The 18,212-nt window shown below is 59.0% G+C and overlaps 4 protein-coding genes across 8 annotated transcripts; 1 reads left to right on the top strand and 3 right to left on the bottom strand.

Annotated features, from left to right (window-relative positions):
• Positions 1-289: 289 nt before the first annotated feature.
• LOC125991642 (antigen peptide transporter 2) lies at positions 290-4,144 on the bottom strand. The gene is made up of 11 exons (XM_049759855.2): positions 3,775-4,144; positions 2,937-3,551; positions 2,627-2,872; positions 2,345-2,550; positions 2,048-2,245; positions 1,836-1,964; positions 1,533-1,724; positions 1,296-1,469; positions 1,066-1,228; positions 702-838; positions 290-626 (listed from the first exon to the last, which is right to left on the bottom strand). The coding sequence occupies exons 2-11, from the start codon at positions 3,412-3,414 to the stop codon at positions 438-440; spliced, it is 2,112 nt and encodes a 703-aa protein (XP_049615812.1). The 5' UTR covers positions 3,415-3,551; positions 3,775-4,144; the 3' UTR covers positions 290-437.
• A 404-nt stretch (positions 4,145-4,548) lies between these two features.
• LOC125991682 (BTB/POZ domain-containing protein KCTD5) lies at positions 4,549-7,731 on the bottom strand. Its single transcript, XM_049759983.2, has 6 exons — positions 7,215-7,731; positions 6,659-6,767; positions 6,498-6,589; positions 6,273-6,368; positions 6,061-6,186; positions 4,549-5,927 (listed from the first exon to the last, which is right to left on the bottom strand). The coding sequence occupies exons 1-6, from the start codon at positions 7,566-7,568 to the stop codon at positions 5,898-5,900; spliced, it is 807 nt and encodes a 268-aa protein (XP_049615940.1). The 5' UTR covers positions 7,569-7,731; the 3' UTR covers positions 4,549-5,897.
• On the top strand, positions 7,156-12,933 carry tubgcp2 (tubulin gamma complex component 2). 5 transcript variants are annotated; one of them, XM_049759769.2, is made up of 18 exons: positions 8,168-8,311; positions 8,397-8,550; positions 8,620-8,748; positions 8,812-8,991; positions 9,068-9,221; positions 9,316-9,523; positions 9,604-9,803; positions 9,887-10,076; positions 10,187-10,332; positions 10,409-10,589; positions 10,654-10,834; positions 10,949-11,121; positions 11,205-11,333; positions 11,418-11,538; positions 11,620-11,763; positions 11,824-11,907; positions 11,974-12,125; positions 12,763-12,933. In XM_049759769.2, exons 1-18 carry the CDS (start codon positions 8,223-8,225, stop codon positions 12,836-12,838), a joined length of 2,691 nt encoding a protein of 896 aa, XP_049615726.1. In that variant the 5' UTR covers positions 8,168-8,222; the 3' UTR covers positions 12,839-12,933. The 5 variants fall into 5 exon arrangements, with proteins under 5 accessions (XP_049615728.1, XP_049615727.1, XP_049615724.1 ...); XM_049759768.2 differs by having other exon boundaries at positions 11,971-12,125; XM_049759771.1 differs by lacking the exon at positions 8,168-8,311 and adding an exon at positions 7,156-7,304 and having other exon boundaries at positions 11,824-12,125.
• On the bottom strand, positions 12,344-18,206 carry chuk (component of inhibitor of nuclear factor kappa B kinase complex). The gene is made up of 22 exons (XM_049759843.2): positions 18,019-18,206; positions 17,610-17,725; positions 17,371-17,465; positions 17,156-17,273; positions 17,008-17,077; positions 16,837-16,925; positions 16,493-16,582; positions 16,284-16,408; positions 16,081-16,188; positions 15,772-15,907; positions 15,502-15,696; positions 15,322-15,424; positions 15,119-15,242; positions 14,888-15,039; positions 14,732-14,793; positions 14,526-14,635; positions 14,360-14,409; positions 14,183-14,288; positions 13,810-13,957; positions 13,597-13,724; positions 13,427-13,526; positions 12,344-13,361 (listed from the first exon to the last, which is right to left on the bottom strand). The coding sequence occupies exons 2-22, from the start codon at positions 17,715-17,717 to the stop codon at positions 13,296-13,298; spliced, it is 2,283 nt and encodes a 760-aa protein (XP_049615800.1). The 5' UTR covers positions 17,718-17,725; positions 18,019-18,206; the 3' UTR covers positions 12,344-13,295.
• Positions 18,207-18,212: the final 6 nt, after the last annotated feature.

Here is an 18,212-nt window from a genome sequence, read left to right as displayed (position 1 = left end):
AGTTGAATAAAGGAGATGCGGGGGGGGGAGGAAAAAAAAAAAAAAAAACCTTAGCCCAAAATTGGAACCCGGGTACAAGGTGTGAATTAAAAAAAAAAAAAAAAAACGTTAGTGGTCAGTTTGTTGTCCTCTTCTGCCCTCTGCTGTACTTTTTGTGTCATTACGCCCAAAGGTCGATCTAACGGAGCTGGCTGGCTCTTACGTTGAAGTGTTCACCAAATTTATCTGAGACATACAAACACGATGTGTTGGTGACATTTCACGTGATTATAAAGGATCGACTATCAACGCGTTTGTTTTGCATTTATTGGACTTCTCACAGGTCAGACATAGTGGCCTCAAATCCAGGCTCAGCTTGCTTTTTCCTCCCATCCGCCGTCTTCAACTCCAGATGCAAAAGCCCGTTGGTCAGTCAGCACAGGGCAGACGGGTTACGGTCAGTGGTCCAAGAGCTCCTTCCTGAGTTGCCAGTAGCGCCCCCCCTTGGCCATCAGCTGCACGTGCGTGCCCTGCTCCATCACCACGCCGTCCTCCATGAAGATGATGCGGTGGGCTCGCTCGGCGCAGTTCAGACGGTGCGCCACCATCAGGACCGTGCAGCCGCACCTGAGCGCCTCCTCCAAGACCTGCGGGGTCGGCGGCACACATCAGCCGCCGCCGCGTGTCCTTCGGGTGTCCGAGCTGCGTGGCGTGCAACTGACGGCTTGTTGCGCGTGGACGTCCATCTGGCTGGTGGCCTCGTCCAGGATGAGTACCCGAGGCTGACGCAGCAGGGCCCGCAGCAGCGCCACGCTCTGCTTCTCGCCCTCTGACAGATGCGCGCCGCCCTCATCGGCGTCTGCGCGGCACGGCAAGCGGATAGAAGCGGAGAGAAGCGGAGAGAAGCGGAGAGAAGCGGCGCGCTCGCTTTTGAGTCGGCCGGCCCGGCCCAAAGCGGTCTCCTCCAAGGCGCTTTGGCCCGGCCCAAAGCGGTCTCCTCCAAGGCGCTTTGGCCCGGCCCAAAGCGCTCTCATCCGAGGCGCTTTGGCCCGGCCCAAAGCGCTCTCCTTCGAGGCGCCGTCCTACCTGCTTGGGCCTCGGCGGTGTCCAGCTTGGCCAGCAGCCGCTCGGCTTTGATCTTGGCGGCCGCCTCTTGCAGCTGCTCCGTGCGGCAGGGCCCCAGGCCGTACTCCACGTTGTAGCGCAGCGAGCCGCGCAGCACAACTGGATTCTGGGGAACGGCAACCACCTGGGGAAAGGCCGGGCGCGTGACACGGCCGTTGCAGTCAGCGTCCTTTGGATGGCGCCCCGCCAACCTTGCCGTGGAGGTAGGCGTTGCCGTAGGCGTGCAGCGGCCGTCCGTCCAGCAGGATGTCGCCCCGCTGCGGCTCGTACAGTCGCTTGAGGAGCCCCGCGCAGGACGTCTTTCCGCTACCCGACGGGCCCACCAGGGCCGTCACCTTGCCCGCCTCCAGCACCATGGACACGTCCTGGACGCAAACGTCTGTGAGCTGGCGAGCGGCCCCGGCCCGGCAAGGCCCAGCTCAGCTTACCTTCAGCGCCGGTTTTTCCGGCGACACGGAAGGGTAGCCAAAGGTGACGTTCCGGAACACCACCTGGCCCCGGAGCGCCTCGGGCGCCAGTTGGCCAGCCGGCCGGCACTTGGGTTGACGGTCCAGGTAGCTGAAGACTTTGGAGATGATGCCCAGCGTGGCCAGTGTGTCCCCGTAGCACACAAAGATCTCCTGGGGAGACGAGCCGACGCCGACTGATCTCACCAAAACCCACAAAGAGGAGATGGCGGCGGATACCCCCCCCGACCCCCCAACCCTTTGCCAAACGAGTGCGGCGCTCACCTTGAGGTTGTGCGACATGGGCTTCCGGAACAAGAAGAAGGTCAGGAGGGTCCCGGTGCTCAGCCGCCCGCCAGACACCAGGGAGCGAGCCGCCAGCAGCATCGCCACCTTGGTGGCCAAACTGCCAAACTGACGGAAGGAAGGCAATTAACGACGGCGGCCGCGGCGAGATGGCACGGGGAGGCCGACCCGACCCGCGCCGGCTGCCTCACCCTACTCAGGAGCTTGAAGACAGCTTTGTGTCGTCCGTCTCGCACGTTGATGTCTCTGAGCCGTCCGAGTTCTCGATGGAATCTTTGGGCTTCGTGCGATTGGCCGCGAAAACTTTGGACGCTGCGGATTCCGCCCAGCGACTGATGACTGAGCTCTTTGAGGCGAGCCAGACTGTCCTGCTTCTGCTCCTTTGATTCCTGTCAGACAGGGTGGCCTTCATCAATTGTGCGTAAATGTGGCTCCAGCCTCCCCTCGTCCACGCGCTTAGTCTGCGTTTATTGTCCTGGTTTGCCGACCTTGTGACAGCGGACTTGTCGTCTCTGCAGCGCGGCCATGACGGGGATCTCGATGCACGCCAGCGCCGTGAGCGGACGCGACAGATACAACATGGCCGCCAGCATCAGGACGGTCTTGACGGAGCTGCGTAGCACGGCGTTGGCGTTGAGCCCCACCGTCAGGCCCATCTTGTTCACGTCCGAGTGCAGGCGGGAACAGAGACTGCCTGGTGGTGGTGGTGGGGGGGGCTCAGCCGCCGCCTTCAGCTTCTCGAACTCTGGCGGCTGGCAGCGCGCGCTTACCTGGATCGTTCTCCTGGAAGAAGAGCACTTCCTGGGCCAGCAGCGAGCGGAACAGCGCCACCTTCAGGCGCTTGTTGAGGCAAGCGTGCGCCATCTTGAAGAATCTAGACCGCAAACCCGAGAAAAGGCAGCTGCCCGCCGAGAAGAACACCAGCGTTCCCAGCGCCGAGTAGAAAGCGGAGTCCAGCGCCCCGTCCCGAAGCACGTCCGTCACCGTGCCCTGCAACAGCGGGACCAGCGTGTCGCCTGGACCACGCAACTCAATTTAGCGTTAGGAAACGTCACGCCGGTTTGGCCGCCATTTGCTTACAGGCCACGGCTAGGGTGATGACGCCGAAGCCCGCCATCAGGGAAAGCTGGTTGGGTCTGAGGTACCCAAGCAACCTGGTGAGCAGGAGGCCGGCGTCCGGCGCCGGTTGGCTCTCTGGCGCCGACCCTCCGCCACCGCCGAAGCCCGCTTCCCAACATAGGCAGCTCAGCCCCGAGCACAGCGCCACCTGCAGCAGAGCGCCCAACCCGGGGGGCTCGAGGCCTCTTTGGAGCACCGTCGGCAAGAGGACGAGCAGGGTGGCCAGCCTGCCTAGCACCGCCCGCTGATTCTTGGCGACCGCCGCTGCGTGCACAACGGCGTGGAGGAGCGCCCACTTGAGCGCCGCGGCGGCCCAGGCCCGGGGCCACTGCTCCGCTGCCGCCGCCCCCCCAAGCAGGCCGTGCCACAAGGACCACGTCAGTGCCGCGTCCACGAGCAGCAGTAGCAGCAGGAAACCGCAAAGCACGGCACAAGACATCGTGCAACCTGCGGCCAATCAATTTGCTTGCTCATCCATGACACTGTTAGTTCTTTTTGAACATGCAGACGTATTAACTCCTCTTTCGCCACAGGTGGAAAGCTTCAAGTCGCTTGATGCAAACTCGTGTTTGGTGGCTGCAGCACATAGAACGCGGAGCCCAAAAAGGGAAAGAGAGCAAAGCAAAACTTGTTGGGAATATTTTCCAAGTTAAGGGGACGACGATCGCCAATCGGATTTCTAGGCTAAATATCGACGTCAAAGGACGCTCAATTAGCTTGAAAAAAATCTTAGCGATGCCGTCAATAATCGGCACACGTCGCGTCAAAAATGTCACAAAAGAAATAGGAGACTACTCACCTTACACGCAGGCAGGCAGGCAGGCAGGCAGGCAGGCAGGCAGGCAGGCAGGCAGGCAGGCAGGCAGGCAGGCAGGCAGGCAGGCAGGCAGGCAGGCAGGCAGGCAGACGGACGGACGGACAAAAGAGGGCCTTTTTCTACTTTCACTTTCACATTGCCAAAGTCTTTGACCGAGAACGAGTTTAACTCTACTTTGTTTGTTTTACCTTTTCTTTAATTTATTTTTTTTACCACGCGTTGAAATGGCTTGCATGATTGACATTTGGATGGCCGTGTTGTATTGTACAACTAATCTCTGCTAATCAAAGAAACGTAACGGACAGCAGAAACTCAGTCCCTGGGCGGAAGTTGGCTAACAAATAAAAAAAACAGCTGCCGGAAGTGGGTGTTCCGCGAAAGTGGAATTTATTTACCGGTACTAATTTCAAACAAGACTTGATGATTAAAACTAACAATGATTTCGTATTTTCAAAAATGACAAATATTTTCCGGGAGGGATTTTTTTCGCCAATGTGCGGATGCGTGAATGACGTATGTCATCGGCCTGCTTGTGTTGACGAACAACGGCGTCGTCCGAGATACCGTGTCGCTGCATTTTAGGATGAATGGTGCTTTTCCCTTCCGTGCTGGGCTTTGTGTGGGGAGCACATCTTCATAGCCGCATGGATGGATGGATGGGCTGCTTTGTGCGGGGAGCACATCTTCATAGCCGCACTGTCAGCCATCTTTTCACATGTCTCCATAGCAGCCTCCGCACCCATTTCGTCACGTGTCTTTGCAAAGACAAAGTTTATGGCAAGAAACAAGAGTTGCACAACAACGACAGACAAAATATGAAAGAAGACACAAGGGACACGAGCGCGCGTGCACACTGGCAGGCGTCGACACGCCGCATCAACACATCCCACCCCCGAAGTGGTCGTGTACGGCCAGGCCCGGCCCGGCTCGGCCCAGCCCTCCTCCGATGCCCTCTCATGTCCTCGTAGATAAACGACACCGACAGTTTTGACACATGGACGACTCTGGGTCCACTTTAGTCCATGCGACAGATATGCTCCACAATTGCCAAACTGCGTGTTGAAGATGTGACTGAAACGAGTGAATTGTCGGCCCTTCCTAACCAAAACCCACTTTAGGCTCAGTTGCACTGTTCGCACACGCAGGACCCATTACCAGGCCAAGCATGCATGCGTGCATGCTTCTGGCCTCTCCGACCTAACAATCGCCGTGCATCCTCAAGGCGCAACGGCTGCAACGGCTGCAACGGCCTGGCGCCATTCGCTGGCTTGGGTTGGGTCCTATAAAAGTTTCGCCCTTTCGGCACCACAGACGCAGAAACAAAGATGGGAACGTCTGTGTCTTTACCCAGATGAAAGAAATGGTATGAAAACGAGCCACGAGTAGATTTGATCTATACCGTCGCAAACGTCACATACTTTTTCTTCCTTCCACCGCGGCCTGCCTCCCGGTCGTGCTGCCCCGCCGGGTCTGGCACGCGCTAACATGCTTAGCGGGCTCGATAGCATGTCGCTGGTCGCCGCGTTAGCGTGATGCTCACGTTTGGCAAATGCGCCCATGCAAACTTGTTTTTTTTAGTTGACGCGCCGTCACACTCACAAGACTCGCTGCTCGTTAGCAACGTAGCATGCTAATGCCCCTCACCAAATGGCCAGCGGATAGTTGCTAGCATACGTTTGGGGCTCATCTCACAAATGCAGACAAATCACATCAAAGTCAAGAAAGTTGGCGGCGTCTGCAAGCGCGGGGGGGGGGGTGGCTGGTCTGTTCACGCTGCCGCTTCCTCACTTCCCGTCAGGTGAGCAGGTGACGGACGGGTGAGGCCGGTTTGATATTTGATGATATGCCAACGTGCACGTGACACACAGACGGGAAATTGAGAAATGAGCCGGCACGCGTCACTTCCAGCGAAGATGCGACGAGACCCGCCACCGCCCTTTGTCACCTTGGAAGCATCCGATGGTGGGGGGGTCGGGAGGGGTCGGGTCTCGGTCGACTGATGGATTCCCTTCTAACGGGACATGAAGTAACATCCCATCAGATCCAACGGGACAGACAGAGGAGGAGACCGCGGAGGTGTTGCGGGCGGAGCTCCGATGGCGTCCTCACATGCGCGAGCCTCGTTCCTGCAGGATCTGGACATGAACGAGTGACGGCTGAGCGACGGCGGCACAGAAAAGAGAGCGCAGGGTTCCGTCCGTTGGGCTCGTTCCCCTCATTGGGACAATCCCTCAGAGGCCCTTGAGCTCCGCCCCTCCCGCCACTCACCTTGGCTTTCTGGCTGGGCTCGATGACAATGCCATTGGCCGCGTTGTTGAGTTCCCGCGAGACCACGCACAGAAACTCCGCCTGGTCCTCGTTGCCGTAATTGTACGACGAGCCGATGCTGATCAGCTGGGGGAAGCGTACGGATCGACAAAGGTGGTGGGAAAGGCCACCCGACTTCATAAGCGCCACTTGACGCGTCTCGTGAGGCTCACCTGTTCAAACTTCCATCCGTCCGACATGGTGGAGACCATCTGCGTCAGCTCCTCCTCCTGGCACTGCAGGACGCGATAGACGTGCTTGACGGGGCCCTGCGGGAGGGAGGGAGAGAGGGAGGGAGGGAGGGAGGGAGGGAGGGAGAGAGGGAGGGAGGCCGGCCGGCCGACAGGTCGGCGCCGTTAGCCTGAGAACGCCGGAACGGCCCGACAACGGCAAGCTACCTGCGACGTGCGGTTCTCGTTGTCCCGTATGCGCTCCTTCACCAAACGCACCAAGGAGGCGATGTTGTAGAACTCGGCCTCTTCCAGGACGCCTGAAGCCAAGCAGGCAAGCGCGCAGAGGCGTGACAGGCTGACTCAGCACTCTGGTCGACATGTCTTACCTTCCTCTGCCAGGTTCTTGTCCATGATGAGCTTTCCGTGACGGAGATAGTTCAGGACGGGCCCGAAGTAGGTGGGGTCCCTGTCAATCAAAAAGGCCCCCGTGCTGTCCTGCACACAACAACACACATGAAGAAGATCAAGTGCGTCCGTTTCAGGACATGCGTTTTAGCTTTGAACGTGACGAGGTTTTGATTTCCGCATTCAGCCAAACAACACAAAGTGACCCTAAAACGATGCTGCTCTTCTTCTACAAAACCGTTCAAACAAATGATTAAATCAAGTCCAGCTGATCACATTACAAGTTCAAATGGGAACTCGATCACGTCACGACGAGATATTCAACTTGAGCAATCGCGCAAGCGTGACAGACAATTAATTCCACTGTAGGCGAGCTATTGCATGCACACTGACGAGACAAGATCAAGTGCTCCACCGAGAGCACCACAAAGTGGCCATTGTCATGATGTCGTGCACCACCAAAGCGCCCGCCACGCCACGCCACGCTCCGTGATGCTTGCGGTGGGCTGCAATTGGGGAGACAGCATGCGAGCTCACTTTGTCGGAGTCCAGGTCCGGGTGGTCCTGGCACAGTCGGAACAGGAACGACTTGGGATCCCTGCACAAAGTCTGCTTGGTGGTGACGAAGTAGGTCCCCCCCACGTTGAGGCGCACCCAGCGCAGGCCCGGCTCGGAAGTCGGGCTGCCCTTGGGCGGCGGGCGCCCGCCGGCGGCCGGACCGAGCGGCGGCAGCAGCAGGCCGTGCGGCGGCGGCAGCAGCAGGCCGTGCGGCGGCAGGCGTGCCGGACCGCGGACGACGTCGCGGTGGTGGTGGTGGTGGTGGTGCTGCTGCTGCTGCTGGTGGTGGTGGTTCGCCTGCTCGGCCGCGTCGAGCACCTGAGGCTCGGCCATGACGTCGTCACGCTTCGGAAAGGGCGCAGCCACAAATCACCGCGGCCGCTTCCCGTCCGCCGCCGCCGAACCGCAACGCGTGACGTCGTCGTCTATGACGCTGAGCTTGCCGCGCGCTGTAAGCGCCCGGTGACGTCAGCGGAACGTCTCGTCCGTGACGTTTGACGTCGTGAGAGCAAACGCGACGCTTCCGGGGTTGAAAGTGACGTCGACGCACCGCGGAGCATCTCGGGAGCTGTAGTTTTACATTTCACCTGCGGGCGACAGCCTTGTGTCAGCGCGTAGAAGCAATGTTCAAGTTAAACATGGTCTCAATATAAAGAAACGCTTTGTATAATAGATCGCTTCATTTTATGTTAGTAATTACTAAATTATATCGCGGTAATTTCTTCTCGCGGGGGGGGGGGGGGGGGGCATCCTCCTTTGTGCTCGTCGTGAAAAAGCGTAGAAGAAGACGAAGGGGGCTGATGGCGCCACTTTAGCCAAGTGCAAATTGTCGCCCAACACCACACGAATCATCGGAACGTGTCTGCAGCTCCCCGGGGGGACGACGCAAGTTCTCTGCGGTACGCAAAAGCGGCTATCGCGTTAGCATTCTTCTCCGCGCAACGTCTCTCGGTCAATGGGTTTCTTGTCAAAAGCATTCGGGTATGGATGGATTGTCATCAGTTTGAGTGTCAACTTGCGTTTCTCCAAGTAGCCATGTTTCTTTGGGCTTTGTTGCTTGTTCACATCCATACAAGGTGTGAAAAATGCTGCTGCGACCTCGTCGTTTCATGACCCCCCCTCTCTCGACTCATTTCCATCCTTGCATCTTCCCGCTTGCAGCACCATGAGCGAGTTTCGGATCCACCATCACGTCAACGAGCTGCTGAGCGTGTTGGACGTGCGAGGGGGTGACGGAGCGGAAGGTTACATCGACCTTCTGCAGAAGCACCGCACGCCCTACATCACCACCACAGTCTCGGCCCACAGCGCCAAGGTAGGAGGCGGCGGCGGCGGCGGCTCATTCCCACGGGTGGGCGCATAAGACACTTTCTCTCCCCGAAAGGTGAAGCTCGCCGAGTTCTCCCAGACGCCAGAGGACTTCCTGAGGAAGTACGAGGAGCTGAAATCGAAAAATGTCCGCCACCTGGATCCGCTGGTCTACCTGCTGTCGCGCCTGTGCGAGGACTCCCAGGTAAGGATGTTTGCGTGGACTAATGTGACGACACGATGACACAAATATGACAACTCGGTGCAGACGCTGCAGCGCCTGCAGCAGAACGCCAAGGATCGTTCGGAGGCTTGCGCTGCTGCTGCGGCGGCGACGACGACGAGCGTCCTGAGCGCGGCGACCGGCGTCTCCAAGATGTCCATGCAGGAGCTGGACGAGCTGCGCAAGAAGCTGGGGAACGCCACGGCGGCGTGCAACGCCCCCCTGGTGAGCCTTGCAAAGCGTTGGCAAAGCGATCGCTCGCGTGACGGATCGCTCGCGTGATGGCTGGGAATTCCCGCAGTCGGCCGAGGTGACGCGCAAGATGTTGCGGGACAAACACAACAAGAAGAACCCGGCGCAGCTCAATCCCGTCTTTCCCAGTTGGGTGTACGAGAGGCCCGCCCTCTTGGGGGACTTCATCGCCGGCCCCGCATCGGCTGCCGATCCGGCTGTGGGTGCGTGCGTGCATATGCATGAGAGTGTGTGTGTGTGTGTGTGTGTGAGAAAAATCAACATTTGTGTACTTACTGGAACGCGGGTCGCGCGCAGGCACGCTGGCGCTGGGCGTGCAGGAGCAGCTGGTTCTCGAGGATCTGCTTTTCATACTGGTGGGCGTGGACGGGCGCGACGTGGCGGCTCAGCCGGTCCTGGGCCGCCAGAACCGCTCCTTCATCGTGGATGCCACGCTGGACACGTCGGTCAAGGAGCTGGTACACCGGATCCTTCCCGTAGCATCCTTCTACTCCACCGTCACCCGGTCAGCTCAAAGCGCTCTGCCGAGGGCGGTGTTCCCAAACGACGAGCGAGCGAGCGAGCGTCTTGGTTTATGTCCCGCAGCTTCGTGGAGGAGAAGTCGTCGTTTGAGTACGGGCAGGTGAACCACGCCCTGACGGCGGCCATGCGGACGCTGCTCAAGGAGTACCTGATCCTGGTGACCCAGCTGGAGCACGTGCACCGGCGGGGCCTGCTGTCCCTGCAGAAGCTTTGGTTCTACCTGCAGCCCACCATGAGGACCATGGACATCCTGGCCGCCATCGGTACCAGCGCGCGGGTTCGCTGACGTTTGACCTCTGTCTCTCTCTCTTTCTCACGGCCGACCGGCCTCCTGCCTGCTTTCCAGCCTCGTCAGTGGACAAAGGGGAGTGTATGGGCGGGGCCACGCTCAGCCTCCTTCACGACCGCACCTTCAACTTCACCGGCGACCCCCAGGCGCAGGAGGTGTGCTTGTACCTCACCAAGGCCGCCAGCGTGCCCTACTTTGAGATCCTGGAGAAGTGGATCTACAGAGGCATCATTCGCGATCCCTATAGGTGAGTGCCTTTTCTCTCTCCCTCTCCAGAGTGCCAGCTCCACCGCTTTGGACAGTTTCAAGGACCAAACGCCAGAAGGTCAAATGAATTGTGTGTGTACGAGCGAGCAGCGAGTTCATGGTGGAGGAACACGAGCTGCAGAAGGAGAAGATCCAGGAGGACTACAACGACAAGTACTGGGACCAGAGGTACACCATCGTTCAGCACCGCATTCCGTCCTTCCTGCAGAAGATGGCTGACAAGATCCTCAGCACAGGTGATGGTGTCCTTGCTGGAGAATCCGCATCAGTCGGGTCGTGTGCTCGAGTGATCCATTTTTGTTTTGGCGACAGGCAAGTACCTGAACGTGGTGCGCGAGTGCGGCCGGGACGTGACCTGTCCCGACGCCAAGGAAGTGGTGTACACGCTGAAGGAGCGAGCCTACGTGGAGCAGATCGAAAAGGCCTTCAACTATGCCAGTAAAGTGCTCTTGCACTTCCTGCTGGAGGAGAAGGAGCTGGTGGCCCGCCTCAGGTAGGTTGCCCCGTGCATTTCAAGCCTAGGGCGGCTGACGACGTCACGGCTGTTGCGCCTGCAGGTCCATCAAGCACTACTTCCTGATGGACAAAGGCGACTTCTTCGTGCACTTCATGGACCTGACGGAGGAGGAGCTGCGCAAGCCGGTGGATGACATAGCGCCCCCGCGTCTGGAGGCGCTCCTGGAACTGGCGCTGCGCATGAGCACGGCCAACACCGACCCCTTCAAGGACGACCTCAAGGTGGGGCGGCCTTGCTCGCTGGCTGGCTGGCTGGCCGGTCGGCCTTGCTCGCTGGCTGGCTGGTCGGCCTTGACGCGGCGTCTCCTTTCTCCCTCCCTCCCTCCCTCGGCGCAGATCGACCTGATGCCGCACGACGTCATCACGCAGCTGCTGCGGGTGCTGGCCATCGAGACCAAGCAGGAAAAGAGTGTGACCAACGCCGAGCCGGCTGACGCAGCCCTCAGCGGCCTGGAGGCCTTCTCCTTTGACTACGTGGTCAAGTGGCCGCTCTCGCTCATCATCAGCAGGTGGGCGCCCGGCCCGGCCGACGGCCCGCCTCTCGGCCCCTCGGCTGACTGCCTGCCTGTCTGCCTTGGCTTGTGCGCCGCAGGAAAGCGTTGACCAGGTACCAGATGTTGTTCCGCCACATGTTCTACTGCAAACACGTGGAGCGTCTGCTGTGCAACGTTTGGATCACCAACAAGCACGCCAAGCATCATTGGTCGCACTCTGCTAAATGGTGAGTGGCGCCGCCCGCTCCGCTCCGCTCAGCTCAGCTCAGCTCAGCTCAGCTCAGCCCCTTCCTGACCCCGTGCCGGCGCAGGTTTGCGGCGGCCTTTGCGCTGCGTCAGCGCATGCTAAACTTTGTGCAGAACATCCAGTATTACATGATGTTTGAGGTGATGGAGCCTACTTGGCACCTGATGGAGAACAACCTCAAAACGGTGAGTCCCACAGAAAAGATTGGGGGGGGGGGGGGGGGGGGGGGAGGCGGCCACTCTCTGGCTGGACTGCCGTTGCTCTAGGCGTCCAACATCGACGACGTGCTGTGGCACCACACCAGCTTCCTGGACAACTGCATGAAGGACTGCATGCTGACCAATCCCGAGCTGCTGCGCATCTTCTCCAAGCTCATGTCCGTCTGCGTCATGTTCGCCGGCCGCATGCAGGTGAGGAGCGCTCTGTCCCCTCCGCCATTGGCCGCCTGAACCGCTGCGTTTGTCCTCCAGCGTTTCACGCGGGCCCTTCGGCCGGAGCACGCTGACGGGCCGCCCGCGCTTGAGGCCGCCGCCGGCAAGAGCCCGGGGGCAAAGGTTAGAGCCAGCCCGTCGCCGCCACCGCATGCGAGCCACTCAACTTCCCTGGCGCTCCTTCAGCAGGAGCCGCCAGAGCCGGCGTCGGATGCCGGCTTTGAGGCGTCCATCGTCAAGTTCGACAACAGTTTCAGCCTTCTGCTGCTGGACCTTTTGGACAAACTCAGCATCTTCAGCTCCAACAACTGCGAGCACAGCATGATCAGCATCATATACAGGTCGGCCCCTCCCTCCCTCCCTCCCTCCCTCCCTCCCTCCCTCCCTCCCTATTTTGTTGACCGTTTACAAGTCCGGCGTTAGGATGCGCCACGCTTTGGCATGCTAAATTTGCCGTCATGATCCGAAAGGGCCGATTGGTTGAATTCTAGCGGTATGAGAAGCATCTGAAAATGGCAGCTTCTATTTTTTTAAAAGAGGGAGGTGAATAAAAAAAGCATTTCCCCACTTAACACAATCTATTTTATTTTGAAACAAACTTTGAAGATTTAGTAGTACATAAAGAAACGCCGTATGTTGTGAAGTTGAAATAAATATTAGCATTCTCCACCACCGTGGAGCTTTTCTTTTTTTAACAAGGGACCGACCGCTACGAGAGGAGCATCACGGACGGCGACATTGCGAGTAGCGTGGATTAGACTTGCTGTTTTCGTTCAAAATGGAATTTGTTTGAGGCTATAGCACAAATACATGTCAGCTTTTCGAGGGCCGACGCTCGTTTGAAGGCTACAAGGTTGACTTTGGCATGACAAAACAAAGTAATTCCATCCGTAGGTATCTATTTGTGGCCATCTTTTCAAATCTGTTTGACCCCCCCCACACACACACACGCTTCGGCTAACCTTTGACCCCTCACAGGCTGGACTTCAACGGCTTCTACACGGAACGTCTGGAGAAGATGGCGGTGGAGCGAAGTCAAAAAGCGGCAGCGTAGTAAGACGAGGCGGGCGTCGGGACAACGACGCTCGTCGTGGGCTCATGTTTATTAGATGGTTCGACAGTGCCCGATTAAAAGGACATTTAAATGCGTGTCAAGACTTTTGTTTGTTTGGTCCCAGCACAGTCACCAATCCATCAGCCAGTGTCAATTGGGATGGGCTCAGCAACTTCATGAACCGGGCTACAAAGTGCACTTTCCCACCCACCGTCGCCTCACCTCCCGTTTCCTGCCCAAGTGGTCGATCGCCTGCCTGCGTGGCTGGCCGGCCGGCCGGCTGGCTGCCTGCCTGCCTGCCAGCGGTTGCTCGGCGCCTCGTTGCTGTGCTTTGCTTTGCTTTGGAACAGCGCCCCAAAAAGAGAAGAAGCGGCACGACATTGCGTGAAGAAAAGTCAACAGCACCTCCCGGTCAAAGTTCACGGTGGCGAAGGTTCGGAGGCGACGGCATCATCTCTCACGCGTTTCTTTTCTTGAATTTGCCACTTAAAGTTTCGTACTTGGTCCAGCTCCAGTCTTGATCCTGGGTGGGGCAACGGCGCTATTTCAATGGGGACGGACGGACGAGCCTGCGTGCGTGCGTCTTACCACCATGCTTTTGGCCTGCTCGTCCGCCGCTTCCTGCATGAGGCTGGTCAGCTGACTCAGGTACTTCTGGGTCTCCTGCAGCAGGCGGGGGGCTGCGTCACTGTGGGGTGGGGTGGGGTGAGGGAATATCATCATCACATGGCACACGCTTGACTCTTTTGTGCAAGTACCTGTCGTTGGGCCCGGGGAGCGAGGTGAGGGGATGGGGAGCGCTGGCGGGCGGCGCCCACTGGGACACCTGAGGCAGGGCGGCCGATTCGGGCCCGGTCGTCAACGAGTTGCGCGTGGAGTTCTGCGCCTGGCGGAGGAAGACGCGATGTGTCAGGCGGCCTGCTTGCCCGCCCCCCTTTTTTTTTTTTCAAACCCCTCCGACGGCGACTTACGCAGGCGATCTTGAGGAGGTGCCAGAACTCGCGCTGGCGCTTGATCTGCATCTGCATGACCGTGTTGTCTGCCTCCTTGATGCTCTCCAAGGTCTTCTCGATCCGCGGGAACAGTTCGATAATTTTCTGTTTGCTGCTCAGGATTTTACTGAAACACGAGGACAGCCTTGCTAGTTAGCCACTTAAGAGTAGCTATGGGTCCAGTCAGCTGACGCTGACATTTGATGAGGACACGCTAATGCTAATGAAAGCAAGAAGCAAGTTTCGCCTCACATGAAGACTTCCGTGTCACATTTCACATGTCTTCCTGAAGACTTGAGAGAAACTCGCTCCAATCTGAGCAGAGTTGCGCCAATCCCGGTGGCGCTCGTACCTGAGGTGCGTGTAGAGGTCCTTAAGCACTTTGTCCTGGTTCTGCACCGTCTGGACGATGGCCTTGACCATCTCCGAGCTGTCGCTGCTCAGGTCCGCCTCCGGAACTGCCGCCGGGGACAACAGGGTCAGCGGGCGTGGTCGTTTTGCAGCAGAGGAGCGAGTGTACGTGTCTGACCTTTACACTTCATCTTCAGCTGTTTGTAGAGCTCCGTGGCTCGCTCCTCTCTGCAACGACAAGGCCAACGCTGACATTCGGCGAGCGCTGGCAGCCAAAACGGGTTTTCCTGCCTCGAGGATCCGGAAAGCGAGTAAGCGGAAGGCACGCAAAGTGCCCGACTCACAACTGCTCCATCTTGTCTCCTTGGCGCCGCGCGTAGGGACTCCGCTGCAGCTCCACGATCTCCGAGTGCAGGGCCATGATCTCGTCGTCCAAGTGGCTCACCTCCGCCACCTGCGGGACGACGCGGGAAGCGTGTGCGTATGGCTTCGGTGCACCGACGCGGCCCGGCGGCGCTCAGCCCGTCGCGTCGACGGCACGGTGCGTAACCTGAGCGAAAGCCGCCGCTCTCTCCTCGTTCTCCTGCCAGGCCTTCAGCATCTTCTCCGATGCTGCGGGGGACAAGAAGGGCCGTGAGAAGGCACAAGAGCGCGCGCCGCAGGAGCGAGCCGAGCCGAGGCGAGCGCACGGGCGGTCGGTCCTCACAGATGCCGTAGTGCATCTGGTCGCTGTACTTTTCCAGGTCGTACTGGATGCTGCTGCGGAAGAAGTCCAGCTTGGCTTTAAGCTGCTGCGAGAATCCAAACATGCTGTTTTTACAGCGCGTCAGGTTGGTGTTGTAGCGCAGGAGGCTGAGCCTGGGCGGCCGGCGAGACACGGCGTGAGGACGGGCAAGCGAGCGGACAGATGGGTCGTCCCGGCAACCGGGCGACTCACATGGCGGCGCGCTGGCCCTGGAAGAGGCGGCCGTAGTCGTCCTTCAGGCCGCAGATGTAGCTCAGCGCCTCCGCCCAAACCTTCTTCAGCAGCCCCAGGGGCAGCGGCGTCCGGGCCTCCTGGACTGAAAAGGCCATGGCCCGCTGAATTCCAATCCCGCAAAGGCAGCAGCTCGCCTTGCATTTTGTCAAGGCGACACTCACCGATGGTGTTGACTTTTTCCGGCAGCTGCCTGGCGCTGAACGGGCCCGAGTACTCGGTGGCGCTCTTGTCAAACAGGTAAACGATGTAAGCGTCCCAGCCCCGCTGCGCCAGAGGACAGAGGACGTGTTCAGGCGGACGCGCTCGCTCAGGCGGACGCGCTCGCTCAGGCGGGCACGTACCGCGCCGTCCAGGACGCACTGCGCCGCCGGCTTGCGGGGGTCCAGCGACACGCCCGTCTCCTGCAGCAGCTCCTGGTGGAGCACGCGGATGCCACTCTCGGCCTCCACGCGCTTCTGCAGGGCGTGCAGAGACTCGTCGGGCGCCAGCTGGAAGGAGTGCACCTGGGCCGTGGTCATGTTGAGGATGTGGACCACCTGAGCGGGAGAGGCGGCGGCGGCGGTGAGCGAGTGCTGTCCGTTAAAAGAGCCTTACGCGCTTTGGATGAGCACCTTCATGCTCAGGATCTGATCCAGAAGATGGAAGCAAAGCGGCTTCCTGCTGTCGGGATGGACGCCGCCTCCTCTGTGGACCGGGTCCCACTTCAGCATCAGCTGCAACAGCGCTTCCATGGGCTCCAACAGCGTCCTGCAAGGGAGGGGTCGAAATGGAAAAAGTGTTCTCAACGCCGATTATTTGCTTTGGGTTGTCGCTTTGGAACAAGAGTTCAAACAATAATTGAGAACCACGGCTCCAAAGCGTGAATGGGTCATGCTGCCTGGCTTCCTCTCTCCCAGACGCGGCGGGGGCAAGCGGCGCACCTGCTCAGGTTGTTGGGGTAGGGAAGATGTGTGGAGAAGCGCACTTCTCCGTTGGCCTCTTCCACCGCCATGATGTCTTTGGGCCCTTTGTTGCGGACCTTGCTGGCCCTGTAGCCCACCAACACAAGAGCGCAGCGCGAGTTTGTTCGGGCGTTGCGGGCACGCGCGAGCGAGCGAGCGAGCGAGCGAGCGAGCCCGCGTACCACTGCACAGGCTGCAGGTTGTGCAGGAAGGGCCTGAATCCGCAGCTGCACTCAAAGATCATGGTCCCGAAGCTCCAGTAGTCCACGCTGACCGTGTAGGCTTTGTTCTCAAACAGCTCGGGCGCCTGCACAGGCACAAGCGCGATGAGCGCGGCGAGAGGCTATTCGCCCCGTCTCGTCTCGTCTCGCCTCGCCGACGGGCTTCTCACCAGGTACTGCAGCGTGCCCACAAAGGACGTACACAGGCTGCCTTGGTCCAGGTCTTTGGCGTAGCCCAAATCAATGATCTTGTGTACCAGCTGAAGCAGAAAGCCGGCGCGTCCATTAGCGGGTGGCTCCGCAAAAGCAGCGGCACTAAATGATGTTTGGGCCTAACCTACTTTACCCCCGAAAAAAAAAAAAAAAAGTCTCCTACAAGACTCAAAGCTGCTCATTTGTTCTATGGGTTCGAGGGGCTGTGCAAAGCGCGCTCGGGAAGCCCGGATCACGCCGCCATGTGTTTGGGACTCGAGCACCGCAAAGGCTGGCGGTCAAAGAGGAGCGAGCGGCTCACCTTCCCGTTGATTTCTTGCAGCACGATGTTTTCTGGCTTCAGGTCTCTGTGGATGATCTTGTTCTCGTGCAGGTACTGGATACCGCAACCTGAGGTCACAAACGAGCCACGAGTGTGGAGCCTGCACGTACGTATGCGCGTCGGCTTCACACGCTGCCGCGGCAAACGTACCCACGTCGGTGAGTAAGGCCAGAACGTCACTCTCCTTCAGACCGCAGCAGTTCTCCGGCCTGCTCAGAACCTAAACCAAGAGCGTGTTAGAAGAAAAAAGAAAGGGGGGTGGTGCGAGCGGCCAGACCGCAGAGCCTGCCGCACCTACCTTCCTGAGGTCGCCGTGCGAGCAGAACTCCATGGCGAGCAGCGGCAGGTCGTTCAAGGCGATGGAGCTGATTTCTTCCGGCACGTCTCGTGCCGTCACCACGTTGATGTGGTTCAGCCTGAGCGGGCACAAGGACGCAAAGGCACCGTCCGTCATGTTAATTATTGACGGGATTTGACGCAATTTGCTACAAAGAAGACGGTAGCGAGCGCAACTTCTTCATGATCTGGATCTCTCGGCTCCAGCGGTCCTTGTTCCTGAGCGTCAGTTCCAGTCGGCACATCTTCACCGCCAGCTTATCGCCGCTCACCTGCGTGACACGGGTCGACATAGGTGGGACTTTCAGACATGCCCTCTCACATCTGTCTATGCGCTATCCTACAAAAGAAGTTGCTCATTTCGCGGACGGACCGACGGACGGACGGACGAGCGTTGGAGACAAGGTGTCACTCACGTGATGCTGGTAGAGGTAGACGTGGGCAAAGCCCCCCATGCCCAGTCGCTCCTTCAGCTCCCAGTCGCCGCATTTGTGGTTGTTGTGTCGGAAAGGAGGCTTCTCCATCCTGCAACCTGAGCCGGAAAGTAGACGGTGACGGCTAGGATCGCTCACATCCTTACCCTTGTCCAATAAGCACGCGGACGCGGGCCCTGACTACATCCTGGCGTCGCCACCCCCGCATCGACCTTGGTGTAAACAAACACGTCGGCCACCACCAACGTTGGGCGACAAAATGCCTGGCTCACTGCTGAACGTAGCACGCGGAAGGAAGGAAGGAAGGAAGAAGCCGCCCTTCAAGCTGACGGCTAATGCTAACGTCAACATCCGACAAACAATCCTGTGAGACGGTTGACATAACACTCACGTCGTGGCGCGCGCCCGTCCGTCCGTCCGTCCGCGCTTTCTGCTACTTGAGCCGCATGAACGCCGACCACAGTGTGCCTTTGTTTTCGGTGAAGTTGCCTTTTTTTTTTTTTGTTCACGTCAAACTCGGCCAGCCAGCGACTGGACGTAGGATTTTCCTGCGTGACGTCATCAACCCGCGCGCCAACTCGTGCC

Source organism: Syngnathus scovelli, chromosome 21 (genome assembly GCF_024217435.2).
Source record: "Syngnathus scovelli strain Florida chromosome 21, RoL_Ssco_1.2, whole genome shotgun sequence".
In the NCBI taxonomy this organism is placed as follows: domain Eukaryota; kingdom Metazoa; phylum Chordata; class Actinopteri; order Syngnathiformes; family Syngnathidae; genus Syngnathus; species Syngnathus scovelli.
The sequence above is the reverse complement of the archived record's forward strand: the minus strand, read 5'-3'. Positions and strand labels throughout refer to the sequence as shown.

Bases quoted from the DNA above. Each gene is read 5' to 3' on its own strand.
- LOC125991642 (XM_049759855.2), bottom strand. From the start codon at position 3,414: ATGTCTTGTGCCGTGCTTTGCGGTTTCCTGCTGCTACTGCTGCTCGTG. The intron at 2,246-2,344 runs GTCGGCAAACCA...CCTGTCTGACAG, and splicing joins GACAAGTCCGCTGTCACAAG to GAATCAAAGGAGCAGAAGCA. The intron at 627-701 runs GTCAGTTGCACG...CCGACCCCGCAG, and splicing joins ACGTCCACGCGCAACAAGCC to GTCTTGGAGGAGGCGCTCAG.
- LOC125991682 (XM_049759983.2), bottom strand. From the start codon at position 7,568: ATGGCCGAGCCTCAGGTGCTCGACGCGGCCGAGCAGGCGAACCACCAC. The intron at 6,590-6,658 runs GTAAGACATGTC...GCTTGGCTTCAG, and splicing joins CAAGAACCTGGCAGAGGAAG to GCGTCCTGGAAGAGGCCGAG. The intron at 6,187-6,272 runs GTGAGCCTCACG...CGCTTCCCCCAG, and splicing joins ACGGATGGAAGTTTGAACAG to CTGATCAGCATCGGCTCGTC.
- tubgcp2 (XM_049759767.2), top strand. From the start codon at position 8,223: ATGGATTGTCATCAGTTTGAGTGTCAACTTGCGTTTCTCCAAGTAGCC. The intron at 9,222-9,315 runs GTGCGTGCGTGC...GGTCGCGCGCAG, and splicing joins GGCTGCCGATCCGGCTGTGG to GCACGCTGGCGCTGGGCGTG. The intron at 10,835-10,948 runs GTGGGGCGGCCT...CCCTCGGCGCAG, and splicing joins CCTTCAAGGACGACCTCAAG to ATCGACCTGATGCCGCACGA.
- chuk (XM_049759843.2), bottom strand. From the start codon at position 17,717: ATGGAGAAGCCTCCTTTCCGACACAACAACCACAAATGCGGCGACTGG. The intron at 15,697-15,771 runs GTGCTCATCCAA...TCTCCCGCTCAG, and splicing joins ATCAGATCCTGAGCATGAAG to GTGGTCCACATCCTCAACAT. The intron at 13,725-13,809 runs GTAAGTCGCCGT...TTCCTCCGCCAG, and splicing joins ACCTCCTCAAGATCGCCTGC to GCGCAGAACTCCACGCGCAA.